Consider the following 13,168-nt stretch of genomic DNA (forward strand, 5'->3'; position numbering starts at 1 on the left):
TCCCAAGTTGCTTTTGGTTTTGGGACAGAGTACCTATCCCGTTATGAGGAGCAAGGTCAGGGTCTGCAGTGGGACAACATCCAGACCAGTCCTCTGGAGGGGGACGAGTTCTCATTCCTCACCTCTATCTGCATGATGGGCCTGGACACTGTCCTATATGCTGTACTTGCCTGGTACCTTGACAACATCTTCCCTGGTCAGTTTGCTAGACAGATATTTGGGCTCGAATATAAAGAAGTGTGCATATACAGTACATGAAATGTATTGCTGCTTTCAACACAGGTCAGTATGGAATTGGCAGACCAGTTTACTTCCCCTTCATGCCCTGTTATTGGCTCAACACTGTCACTCCAGCTTCAGGTTGGCCTTTACCCACTCAATCATTTCCACTTATGCAGTTCCTTATCGATGATACAGTATACTGTATAGAAAACAGAATGTGGATACACTTTTTAATCATCCAATAAGGGGTTGAGCGAATTCCTCACCCCCCCCCCGAATTGTAATTGTCTGCTTCCCTTTAAAATTAAGCAGAAATACCCAGACACAGACAAAATTAAACAGAAATACACAGACATCATCAAGACTATTAAATGTGCTATTGAGCAATTAATTTGTTTCCCCCTCTTTATCCTTAGACAACAAGAAACATGAGCTGTCCAAAAAAGGCTTTGATAACCTAGCATTCAAGGACCAAGGGGGGCCACAGAAAAAAGAGGAGCAGGAAAACCAGGACAAACCAAAAAATGCAGGAACAACTAGCACATGTGAACACGAAGACCAGAGAGATGCAGCGGGGCCGGAGAACCAGGAGACAAATGGTATCATTTGTTTGGTTTTTTTTGGACTTATTTGCCATGTAGAGTCCCTAAAATGTGTGCAGAAGTGCTGATATGCATTGCCTTGTCTTAACAAGCATCAATATTTCTGCTTATCATATCATAGTACTAATATAAAAACATTATTTTTTCCCTTCTCTGTCATATTACGTTTCTTCTCACAATCAGATTAATGGATCAGAACTTATCCTTGGGGTAGAATATTTGCACTTGCTGCCACATGTGGACTGACTTTGGTAGTTTCTCACTTCCATGAGCAAGTTAATGAATTATGGATTTTTTTTTCTCTATATTCCAATCACCTGTAGTCACGCCCATAAAAAGACTTGATGAAAGGATGTAATTGCATTAGTTCAATGCCAAGTATGGGCTTATGAAAAAAAATAAAAATAAATAAAATTTTCCCCTTTCTGGAGGAAAACAAATTTAGACGCATGAAAACATTCTCATGCTGGATGCCCAACCAACAGGTAGTGTTGTAAAGCCAATTTAGCCAATCAGAAGCCTGAAGACAGTCATTTCTGGAAATCATAACAAAACAATGCAATGGAGGTTTATTTTAAATATAAGACTTTATATTAAAAACCAGTAAACAAATGAAATCAAATGTTAAAAAGAAAATCTTCACCCAGCTAGTTTTCAAATATGTCGAATGACCTTGCATGTAGAAGAATGGGCAAAATGCATAGAGGTCCAGTGTTTGTGTGATGCTGTAAACTGAAGATTGGAAAACATGTACTAACTTTGGGATACATATTTCCATTTCAAAATCTGCACTAACCTGACATTTCTGGTGTTAGTATCGTATCTTTTCCTTCATCTTTGTGTTGTTGTACTGTCATAGCATTGTTATCACTGTCAACACTGTTTAGGGCAGGCATTCTTTGAGGCAGAACCAGCTGACCTGGTGAGGGGCGTTTGTATCCAGAACCTGGTAAAAGTATTCGGCAGTAGCTCTAGGCCTGCTGTGAATGGCCTCACCCTCAGCTTCTACGAGAACCAGATCACTGCCTTTCTTGGGCACAATGGTGCCGGCAAGACCACCACTATGTATGTGTCAAGCACAAATACTGTGCGTCCACTGTGAACACTTGGGTGGGAGTGGGGGTCGGGTTTGATAACGGTTCATCATCCACCTCCTTTCTCTCTATCTTCTAGGTCCATCTTGACTGGTATGTTCCCTCCCACTTCAGGCACAGCTTCCATTTACGGAAAAGACATCCGCACGGACATGGACACCATTCGTCTGACTTTGGGAATGTGCCCACAGCACAACACTCTTTTTCAATAGTATGTAATTTACCTCCTAATTCAGGGGTCTCCAACTCATTTTCATCGCGAGCCACAACGTAGTTATGGTTCCCCTCAGATGGCCGTTATGACTGTGAAAGTCATACATTAAACGTATTAAAATTTAGTTTGAAATCAGAAGTCATGGAAAATAGTGACAACCATATATAAATATATACTATTCGCAAGCGACAGGGACCGGGCCGGACCACAAATTGCGAAAATCTGTGGATTATTGATGGCCAGTAAAATTGCATTTAAAAAACAAATATTGTTTATATATTATTTATTTTTTGGGACCCAAAAAAAAGTCTTGAATATGTGGGGATAAACTGCCAATAAGCGTTTCGGGGTTGGTTTCCTCCCAAAAAAAGAAAAAAGAAAAAGAAAAACAACTACCCAAAAAATGGAAAGAAATAAAGCGATCTGCGAAAAGTATCTGGGGATCCACTGTACTATTGTTCAATTAATGTTAAGAAGAAATTTTGTGGAAAATAATGCTTGTAATATCTGCATAAAGTCTACAAAATTAAAAACATTTTGTCACAGAATTTCTGCCAAAATAGAAAAAAAAATCTATTTAGGAATAATCAATCAGACACATTTGATTTGCCTTAGTTAGCCACAAGAAAATGATGTGGCGGGCCAGACCTGGCCCCCTGGCCCTGAGTTTGACACGTCACCTAATTGAATAGATAATTACATCAAGTTCTCCGGTATTCAATCCTGTATTTCATTTGATCTGTCCAAAATATAGCACAGCATGACTTAACATAATAACATCTCCCTCTCTGGCTTTTGTGACCATTCAGTATGACTGTTGCTGAGCATATCCTCTTCCACTCCATGCTGAAAGGCCGTGCCATAGCGGAGGCTGAAGAGGAGATGGAGAATATGCTCCAAGATCTAGGTCTACCACACAAAAGAGATGAACTGACACAAAATCTCTCAGGTTGGTCAGGATATGGCTATGAACCATGTTGGACTATTTTTCATTTTCCTTTAACTGAACAAGCACGCATCGTATATACGTCATGCAAATTTAATACTGTTCTCATTCAGGTGGCATGCAGAGGAAGCTATCAGTCGCATTGGCATTTGTTGGCGGTGCAAAGGTGGTGTTCTTAGATGAACCCACTTCTGGGGTGGATCCTTACTCCAGACGCTCCATTTGGGATCTGTTGCTCAAATACCGTGCAGGTAACAGTGGTCCCTGCTGGACGGAATTTGTTAAAACGTCCTGATAGCAATTTTCCATACATCTACAGCTTAAGCACATATATAGTTTTCCACCTTATAGAATCAAGCAGTGACTAATTAACTAACACATCAACCATTTCAATTCTCCATATGAAGTTAAAAGAGGGTGTGTAACGAGCCAGCACTTTTTAAATTATTATTATTGTTTTTCCACCACCCCCCCCTTCATTTTCACGGTCAATATGTTTCATGCATCCACCAGTCAGTCATTCAGTGTCAATGTCAGTGTCTGGCAATTAAGAAAAAAAACATTGTGATAAATTGATAAGTACAGTAAATCTATTTTTGGGAGACATCTATAAAATAGAAGTCACCTCCTCCTATATAGGGGAGCAGGTTTTCACTTTTCTGACTGACATACGCTAGATCCGCCACAATCATTGACTCTGACTATGATTGTTTAGACATTAAACAACCCTGAGTTGAACAGTAGTGTAAATTCCCTACCTTGTTTTCCATCCTTCATCCACGATTTGTCCTTTCTGCCACTCTGTCCCTTTTTTTCAGGTTGTACAGTGATCATGTCCACCCACCACATGGATGAGGCGGACCTGCTGAGTGACCGGGTCGCTATAATCTCTCAGGGGCGTCTCTACTGCTGCGGCTCCCCGATCTTTCTTAAGAATTGCTTTGGCGCCGGCTTCTACCTCACTCTTGTTCGGAGAATGAAATACAGCACTCCAAAGATGCGTGAACCTGGAGCTGTATGTTTATAATAAACCTATTAGACTCAGAGTTTATGAAATGATGCATTTAGGTCTGTCAGAATTCTTTTCTGTACAAACCATGCCCTCATCTCTGTTTCCACATTGTCCTGTAGGATGGTGATGTCTGCACAGAAAACTGCTCCTGTAAGTGCTCCAAGTGTTTGAAGTTTAAAGCAAACCAAGAGGAGGTTGAGGCTCCAGACAGACAAATGGATGGTAAAGTCTGCTTTAGCTGAATTAACCTCACAAAGGAGTCTGTCGCCAACTCGTTCAACCTGTTTAGTCTGTTCGCCTTCCACGTTTGTACAATGGCATTTGATCTCCGTCCAAGTGTTTTGCATGGCATTGCAGCCAGATCCCCTACGTGACACATCTGAAACTACCTTGTAATTTTTCTATATGAGCCTGTCAGTCATATAGAATGACCTGGAATGTTTCTATTACTGGCAGGACAAAATATAGATTTTGCTATATTAGTACAGTATCAATACCACTGCATCAAATATCTAAACTGTCATTTGCCAATGTACAGGTATGTGCCATTGTGCATTTGAGTTAAATACTTAACACTTAACATATTTAATGTGAAATAGGAGTGGAATAAAATATCATTATGAATATGTCCAGTCAGCTCTCACTTATCAATACACCTGCATCCAAGAATCTATTATGAGTGACGACAAGTTGATTTACATTTCTTTTACCAGATCTAGCTAATAACTGTCATTTGTTGTTTTTCTTGCTCTCCTTAAAAATCAGTTATTGTACTTATCAGCATTTCATTTGGCTATAGTTTAATGTTCTTATGAGAGAAAGAGAAAAGTGTATTTTTGTAATTATCTGTTTATATTTTTCAATCTGCGGTGGCAAAATGTTCAAATAGTATTATAGTTTTATTCTTCTATTCCCACCCTTAGTCTCTATCCTTAGCTGTTCAATATTTTTGTTGTGTGTTTTTAATGTACAGTAGTCTTTAGTACACACTATCCATTTTGTCAATTTCAGATGCATTATTACTGATTTCAATCAAGATTTAGTTTATATTTTCCATCATGTTTCATTTAGCGCAGTAAACCCCATCTGGCTGACTGTTGAGGGACTCTGTTTGAATCCCTCCTTGGGTCTTCCTGCGTGGAATTTGCATGTTCCTCTGAGCTTGCGTGGCGTTTCCTTGTGTACTCCAGCTTCCTCCTACATTCCAAAAACATGTATGTTAGGTTAATTGAATACTCTAAATTGTTCATAGTTCTGAATATAATGTAAGTGTGAATGGTTGTTTGTCACCCAAAAGTCCGTTGTGATAGATTCCAGCTGACCCGTGACCATAATCGGGCTAAGCGGTAAAGAAAATAGAATGATGGATGCATTTCAATAAGCATTGCACCAGTGACAGTAAGTAACCGATAGGGAGTGAAAATTGAGTCTGTGTTGCTCATCTCCAGGTAACATCGAACGCATCACAGCCCTGGTGCATCATCACGTGCCGCAGGCTCGCCTGATCGAGGCTATTGGCCAAGAGATGACCTACCTGCTTCCCAGTCATGACTTCCAACCGAGGGCCTACGCCAGCCTCTTCAGGGAGTTGGAGGAAACCCTGGAGGACATCGGCCTCAGCAGCTTTGGTGTGTCTGACACTTCGTTGGAAGAGGTAGGCAAATATGACAGGGATACGCCATGCTTCAATGAGGTCATCTTTAATACGTAAACCTTGATGGCATCGTGTTGTTGCGAAAGTATGCACATGCATTTACACTCAGGCTAATGTGTGTGAAAAATATGATTGTGTGAAAGCTTAGACAGATATATTGTGGCATGTTATTGTGTGTGTTTGGGATTTTAGAGCTCCAGACAGAAATACAGTACAGTGAGGGAAGGATGTCATGGCATTGCCAAAAATGAGACCGCATCAAATCAGATTGCTCTGATGTAATCTCTGTGCTACTCACAGAATTTAGTACTGTTTGTGTAATATCTGGGCATTATTATAATTTGCAGGAATGTATTAACCATGACTGCCATGTATTCAGCAGTCAACACATAATTTCTGAGGCAAATGCAATGTCTTGTTTTATACTGTGTAATGACCAAACATTCGATATTCTTTGTTTTCTTGTAGATTTTCTTAAAAGTCACTGCTGATGGCTATGCATGCAACAAAAAATGCATTCAAGGTGAGAAAAAATGAGTTAATTAGTGTCTCTTCTCCATCCTCGTCCTAGTATTTCAATCCTTCTCCCTTATAACCCGTTGTCTACCTCTCTTAGAAAATAAATCATTGCAGCAGATTTCTCGAGCTAGTCTCTGTGGATTCAACAGAGTGACGATTGCAATGGAGCCACCTAAAGGTGACAGTAGCATTTGGCTTACAGCTCAGAGCAGATACTGCTGCTTTAGGGGATAAAAGCATACTGTGCACATCCCTGCATATAATGAGGGATGCCAGTCTGTGCTGTGCTTTTGTATAAGTTGCGAAGGAATTACTTTCACCAGCATTTATTACAACATTAACTTGGGTACGTGGGGTGAACTTGCTGCACATAATCTTAAATGCTTCTATCAGTGCAATGCTGGTCAACCTGTTTTGCATTTAGCTCCCTGATTGACTGAAAGCCACCAAACCTCTGCTGCTTGCTGGCCAGCCTCCTGTAGTCCATCACAAATGTATCATGTGCAGATGTGTTACTTCACCTGAGCGCTGTGTTCCAGACTCAGACGAGCCTTCGGACATCCCGTGTGATGGTCCAGAAGGTAACGCGGGCCGGGGGTCCTATCAGGTCAGAGGTCTGTGTCTTGCCTTCAAACAGTTCTTTGCACTGTTGATCAAGAGGTTGCACCACACCATCCGCTCCTGCAAAGACTTCTTTGCTCAGGTAACCTTGCCGGTATTGCCCCACTACATCTGGCACATGTAGTTTCCCCATATGTTATTTTCATTTAATACAAAATAGCAGTTCAGTTTTGAATTCATGTGTGTAAATAGAGCCAGCTCAACCAAGGGGGTAGCCTTTCTTCAACCAGTTTGGGTTGAGTTCAACCCTCCTTTTCAATGAAATATGGTGGTTCAAAATGTGCTCTACCATTTTGTTCCAGCATCTAGTGCAAGCGTTCTAAGTGAGCTTAAATCTTCTCTGTCTCTGTTAGATTGTTTTACCAGCAAGTTTTGTTTTCCTGGCACTGACATTCACGTTAATCGTTCCACCGTTTGGGGAATATCCAAGCATGACTCTAAGTCCTTGGATGTATGGCCGACAGTACACCTTCTTCAGGTGAGACCGATGTTGTTTCCATTGCAGGGAGTCAAATAAATGTGTCTTCTCCTTGTTCCATGGTTGTAGCATACTGTACATACATACAAAAGCTAAACTAATATTTATCATGTAAGAATGATTAAAGTGTCAGTCATTAAGAAGAACAGCTGTTATTTAAATGTTGTGTATTTAGATTTTCATTAGCACCAAGACTTTGATGACTTTACATGTACAGGGAATAATGTCATAGATTGGTCAGGAGCTCATAGGACACATCACCTAAATAGATTTTTAACAATGAATTTAAAAGCACACTATTCAACTAACTAACTATTTCACACGATTTGTTAAATTTCCAAGAGAAATCAGAACAATTCTAATGGTAATTTCTCTTTGTCATGTTGTCACCTGCTCCACTGCAGTAATGAACTCCCTTTGGATGCCCAGATGAGACATTTTGGTGAAGTGTTGCTGGACAGGCCAGGTTTTGGGACACGCTGTATGGCGGATGAACCGCTGGCGTGAGTAAATGTCACACTTTTATAGTGGACACATGATATTTAAAGACCTTTGGAGGGACAATTGTGACTTAATCCCCCCCCCCCCTCCCACCCCCGGCCTTCCTCAGTGTGACACAACAACAAAAACTTAATTAATTGTCTATAAATTCCACTTGATCTTATAAACATCACCCTCTTCACTGTTTTGTTTAAGCACAAGGGTCAATTTCTCTCTCCGGCAGAGATTTCCCATGTAATAATATCACCACAGAGTGGGAGATGCTCCTGGTTAACCCCTCAGTGATCGAAATGCTGGCTGACCCGAAGTGGAACTCCTTCAGACCGTCTCCAGACTGTCAGTGCAGCACAGACAGGAAACTCACCATGCTGCCCACATGCCCTGAAGGAGCCGGGGGTCTTCCACCTCCACAGGTACACGTCATAGAGAGGTCAGAATACTCAGTTCTTCCTGAAGGTTTCACTTTAAATGTCATTGTCTTTGTGCTTCAGAGAATTCAGTCAACAGGAGATGTTCTCATGGATTTGACTGGTAGGAACATCTCAGACTACCTGGTGAAAACGTACCCCACTCTCATCAGAACTAGGTGTTTACTTCTTTACACTCCGTGAAAATGTTACACAACGTCGCAAAATCTTGAACTCAGATATAAGAATCTGTATTCTCTTTCCAGCTTAAAGAGCAAATATTGGGTGAATGAACAAAGGTAATGTGATCATATACATTTAAGTTTAAATTGTTACTTGTATGTAGTACTGCACCCATCTCATTTTGCATTGTGGGCATTGGTGAAATACAGTGTTCAGTACAGTTTGGATCAGCAAGCAGACTGAAGTTACAGGGAAGTTAAGGATTCTGTCTGTGGTTTCCAGGTATGGAGGAATATCAGTCGGAGGTCAGCTTCCTGTTTTAGAGCTGCAGCCAAAGTTCATCCAGGATTCAGCAGCCCAACTGGGACAAATGCTTAATGTTACTGGGGTAATGGCTTTCAATTATTTATCAATAAATTATTTATGGGTCAGTTTCATATAATATGATGAATAACAGTAAAGACACTAATCTAATTCCATAAATTTTTTTGTGGTGCCTAGGTTTTATATGGTAAATACCTCCCATGATGAAACAGCCATTTGTAAAACAACCAAAAAAAGGAACTCTGAAGACATGGAAAAGCAAAATGCATATTAAGCAATAGTAGAACAATTCTATATATATCCAAAAATGTAATTAACATCAACATTTAGAAATCATCTTGCAAATCATGAAACTTCATTTGGAACATATCACGATGAATAAATTTTGGCATTAAAGTTTAAAAATATTAGATTCGATTTTTGACATTTTGATGGATAAAAACTGCCAATAATTCAAATGCTCATATCAGTAAAATTAATTGATTTTAAAAGGAAATTCAGTGGAACATGTCTTTACCATCATTGATCAAATGATATGAAAATGACCCATATAATATTCCAGTACGGTGCATCTATAGTATTTCTCTCTTTGATTATTTGTCATTTATTTATTGTCCCCTTTCCATTCACTGGTATTATAAAGTGCTTTTGCATTATTGTTATTATTATTAGTTGTATTATTGTTGTTTTACATTCAAATTCATGATGATTTTATTTTTATATTCTTTGTCTTTATCATCACCTTTGCTGTCCCATCACTACTTTGTAAAGTGTCCTTGGATAGTGATGATGATTTGTTGTTTTTATTTTATCATTGTTATCATTATACATCTTGCAGGGCGACCACTGTAAACAAACACTGAGGGAAATAGATACATTCCTCAGGTACATGGAGACGCAGAACAATGTTAAGGCAAGTAATCACCGTGATTTTCTTGAGGTTTTGTTGTATGGATACTGTAACTTAGCTTCAGTCAAACTTTGTGCAGGTATGGTACAACAACAAGGGCTGGCATGCCATGGTGTCTTTCATGAACGTGGCCAACAATGCCATCCTGCGTGCAAACCTGCCAAAAGGAACTAACCTGGATCAATACGGAATCACGGCCATCAACCACCCTCTGAACCTCACCAAAGAACAACTCTCTGAAATCACTGTGTGAGTGTACACTTTCCACACCAACCATGAGGCAAATACAGTACCCAAGAATGTGCTTGTTTTGACACTTTGCTGGATTTTTCTTTTTCTTCCCCAGCTTGAACACGTCGGTGGATGCAGTGGTAGCCATTTGCGTGATCTTCGCCATGTCTTTTGTTCCAGCTAGCTTCGTCCTCTATCTCATTCAGGAAAGGGTCACCCAGGCCAAACATCTACAGTTTGTCAGTGGTGTCAGCCCTCTGATCTACTGGATGGCCAACTTTCTCTGGGACATGGTAGAACTTCAGAACCCATTCAGCTGTTTATCCCTATGATATTAGATAAATAAACAATAAATGTAATTTGCTTGTGTGTTTACAGGTGAATTACTCTATCAGTGCACTGATGGTGGTGCAGATTTTCGTCTTTTTTGATAAGAAGTGCTACACCTCATCAACCAATCTGCAACCACTCATTGCACTACTTATGCTTTATGGGTAGGTGAACCAAAATAATAATGAAATGTAAATCATTTTAAGAATACAACGTAATAGACGATACATTTATTTAGTTACGTGTAATAATGTATTCAGAGGTAAGCACAAGTTTACTACTTGAAACATATTAGAAACATTAAAAGGGCACAGTGCAGTTCTAACCCACTGCTACAAATTAGGGATGGGTGAGTATCGGGCCGATACCGGGTTTATGTCAAGGTATAGTGTACTCATGAAGGGTGCCAATAACAGCCACGGACTCTTAAGGCATAAAAATCTGACAATGAGTCATTGGCGAATCATCATTTGTGTCAGAAATAAAGAAATAGGTCTTTGTTTACAATTATCTGTCATTGTGTTAATTGAAACTTTATGTATCAAAGGTTCTAGGGGTATCGGTACTTGGTATTGTTATGAGTCAGTACGCAAGAGTGATTGGTGTGGGTCTGAGAAAGTGGTATCTCACATCCCTATTACAAATACACAAATATGTAGTTAAATTAATATACCTTTAACAGTGTCAGTGTCAAAACTTATTAAACTATTATTATTCTCAGGTTAGGTAATTTTGGACCTAATTACTTTGTTTAGTCCATGCCCTTTAAAAAAAATAAAAATAAATGATAGCATGATTGAATTCAAATTGTAATTTATTGAAGTAATTTCCACCACTCTTATTTTCTCAGCTGGTCCGTCACCCCCATGATGTACCCAATGTCCTACATGTTCAGCGTCCCCAGCACAGCCTATGTGTCTTTGTCATGTATCAACCTCTTCATAGGCATCAACAGCAGCGCTATCACCTTCATCCTGGACCTTTTTGAAGGAACCAGTGTAAGAATGAACAACTGTGAATCTTCTAAGCGTTCTATCACTTTAATATGTGTGTTGGGCTGTTGTCAAGGCTTTGTACAAGTTCAACCAGCTGTTGAAGACTGTGCTGCTCATCTTTCCCCATTACTGTCTGGGTAGAGGCCTCATAGACATGGCCATCAACCAGGCCGTGACTGACATCTTCACTCGCTTTGGTAATTTAGTGTACACAAACCCGTGCATGTATAATGACCATAGGAACTGTCAAACAAGCCAATTGTTATTCCAATAACCTCCCCAACCAAGTCTCTATGAATTCAATTTTTTTCAGTTGTTTAAAAGGTCAAAAATAACTAAACCAGTTAAACAAACCAACACACACACAAAAACACTTTAGATAACTGTTCAAAGGGAAACAATTAAAGTAAAGGCAATATTTGTGGATGTCCACCAAGCGTTCTACTGATTTTACAGTAATTTAAAAAAATAAATAAAAAAACAGCAACTCGTCTTTCCATGATATGCGAAGCCCAACAATCAACCGGTTTCCCGTGGTGCTGGTCTGCAATATGTCCTTAGGTGAGGATCACAGTCCAGACCCCTACAACTGGGACTTCATTGGGAAGAATCTGTTCTGCATGGCAGTTGAGGGATTCGTCTATTTCACCTTTAACATTTTCTGTCAGTATCGCTTCTTCCTCGATCACTGGTAAGCTTACAAGAACTTGAACCAATATCAAACATGTTTGTGCATTTTTCCAAGAAGAATCAGGAGCCATCTATAGCGTACAAATAGTAACTGTAGATCTAATTGTTCTACTGTAGTCTAATCAAGTTAGTTGTGTCTAAATGATCCATTAACAGGATACCCGATGGCCCAAAGCCTTCTATTCTGGATGAAGACTTGGATGTGGCGGAGGAAAGAGAGAGGATCTACAAAAGCAGGAAAACAAATGACATTTTACACGTATGCAACCTTTCAAAGGTAAGATTATTATGATTTCTATAAATTCAATTTAATTTTGTGATTTAAACATTTGAATAGACAGATTACTTATCCTTAAACTGTAATTCACTTCTTTTCTCATCGCTCTAGTTCTCTCTCTCTTTTTGACTTTTGTTCACATTGTCGTCCATACTCATGCATATTTTTGCTGTTATCTTCTCCTGACTAGATATACACAGGAACCATGACTCCCGCAGTGGATCAAATCTGTATTGGTGTATCACCAGGAGAGGTTTGTATAGTCAAATATACACCTCTGATAAAGGAAACGATCAATGCACTTCATGTCTTGTATTATACTGTATTCTATTCCTCTTGATTCTTAGTGTTTTGGTCTCCTGGGGGTAAATGGTGCTGGGAAGACCACCACATTTAAAATGTTAACTGGAGACATTGATGTTACCACAGGAGATGCCTCAATTGCTGGTCACAGGTTTGTTTTATGCATAGAAATGAGAAGAGCTGAATATTATTTTAAAGAGCTAGTAATTACCATTTGTGTATTTTACTTTTTTTGCTCTCCCACCGATTCTGAATTAAATATACTGGAATTCACCTAGTCCCTTTTTTTTTTTAAGGAAGCCTATCCCCCGTTATTCCCTAAAACAACTCACCTAGTCGGTGTTTTTGTCCTCAGGCCAAAGCCATGTCTCATGTAAAAAAAATATTGCTTTGGCACTATCAGCAGCCATTTTGGTGCCAAGCACCAAGTTGAATTGAGGGAATACATCACATTCCGCAGGTCACACTCTGATTCAACTCACACCATTTTGGAGGGCGTTTCTATCTCAGACAAATTGAGAGTATTGCTTTCGCTACCATGACAACCGGGGTAGAGCTAAGTGCATAAAGCGACACCAGCAGTTACTGAGAGTTGCAAACCTAGAGACTTTGTCGCTGTATTTAGTGACTTTTCTTACTTCTGGAGAAGTCTCCA

General features: G+C 39.6%; 1 protein-coding gene across 3 annotated transcripts in view; it reads left to right on the forward strand.

Moving 5' to 3' along the window:
- The window catches only part of abca4a (ATP-binding cassette, sub-family A (ABC1), member 4a), a 36,590-nt gene that overhangs the window by 19,890 nt on the left and 3,532 nt on the right, over window positions 1-13,168 (forward strand). The window contains exons 17-45 of one of the 3 annotated variants that reach the window (XM_061758928.1): window positions 1-196; window positions 283-360; window positions 639-821; window positions 1,712-1,889; window positions 1,998-2,129; window positions 2,942-3,081; window positions 3,192-3,329; window positions 3,897-4,093; window positions 4,210-4,312; window positions 5,539-5,744; window positions 6,213-6,267; window positions 6,361-6,441; window positions 6,803-6,966; window positions 7,238-7,362; window positions 7,767-7,865; window positions 8,087-8,276; window positions 8,355-8,449; window positions 8,537-8,569; window positions 8,736-8,841; window positions 9,616-9,690; window positions 9,767-9,936; window positions 10,034-10,211; window positions 10,297-10,412; window positions 11,099-11,246; window positions 11,317-11,440; window positions 11,805-11,934; window positions 12,090-12,210; window positions 12,401-12,463; window positions 12,558-12,664. The exon at window positions 1-196 is cut by the window's left edge and continues 9 nt beyond it. In XM_061758928.1, the coding sequence (XP_061614912.1) occupies window positions 1-196; window positions 283-360; window positions 639-821; window positions 1,712-1,889; window positions 1,998-2,129; window positions 2,942-3,081; window positions 3,192-3,329; window positions 3,897-4,093; window positions 4,210-4,312; window positions 5,539-5,744; window positions 6,213-6,267; window positions 6,361-6,441; window positions 6,803-6,966; window positions 7,238-7,362; window positions 7,767-7,865; window positions 8,087-8,276; window positions 8,355-8,449; window positions 8,537-8,569; window positions 8,736-8,841; window positions 9,616-9,690; window positions 9,767-9,936; window positions 10,034-10,211; window positions 10,297-10,412; window positions 11,099-11,246; window positions 11,317-11,440; window positions 11,805-11,934; window positions 12,090-12,210; window positions 12,401-12,463; window positions 12,558-12,664 (3,731 nt within the window). Of the gene's footprint in view, window positions 197-282; window positions 361-638; window positions 822-1,711; window positions 1,890-1,997; window positions 2,130-2,941; window positions 3,082-3,191; window positions 3,330-3,896; window positions 4,094-4,209; window positions 4,313-5,538; window positions 5,745-6,212; window positions 6,268-6,360; window positions 6,442-6,802; window positions 6,967-7,237; window positions 7,363-7,766; window positions 7,866-8,086; window positions 8,277-8,354; window positions 8,450-8,536; window positions 8,570-8,735; window positions 8,842-9,615; window positions 9,691-9,766; window positions 9,937-10,033; window positions 10,212-10,296; window positions 10,413-11,098; window positions 11,247-11,316; window positions 11,441-11,804; window positions 11,935-12,089; window positions 12,211-12,400; window positions 12,464-12,557; window positions 12,665-13,168 lie in introns of those variants that run through there. The other 2 variants (XM_061758930.1, XM_061758929.1) reach the window with 2 other exon arrangements.

Source organism: Phyllopteryx taeniolatus, chromosome 20 (genome assembly GCF_024500385.1).
Source record: "Phyllopteryx taeniolatus isolate TA_2022b chromosome 20, UOR_Ptae_1.2, whole genome shotgun sequence".
Taxonomy (NCBI): Eukaryota; Metazoa; Chordata; class Actinopteri; order Syngnathiformes; family Syngnathidae; genus Phyllopteryx; species Phyllopteryx taeniolatus.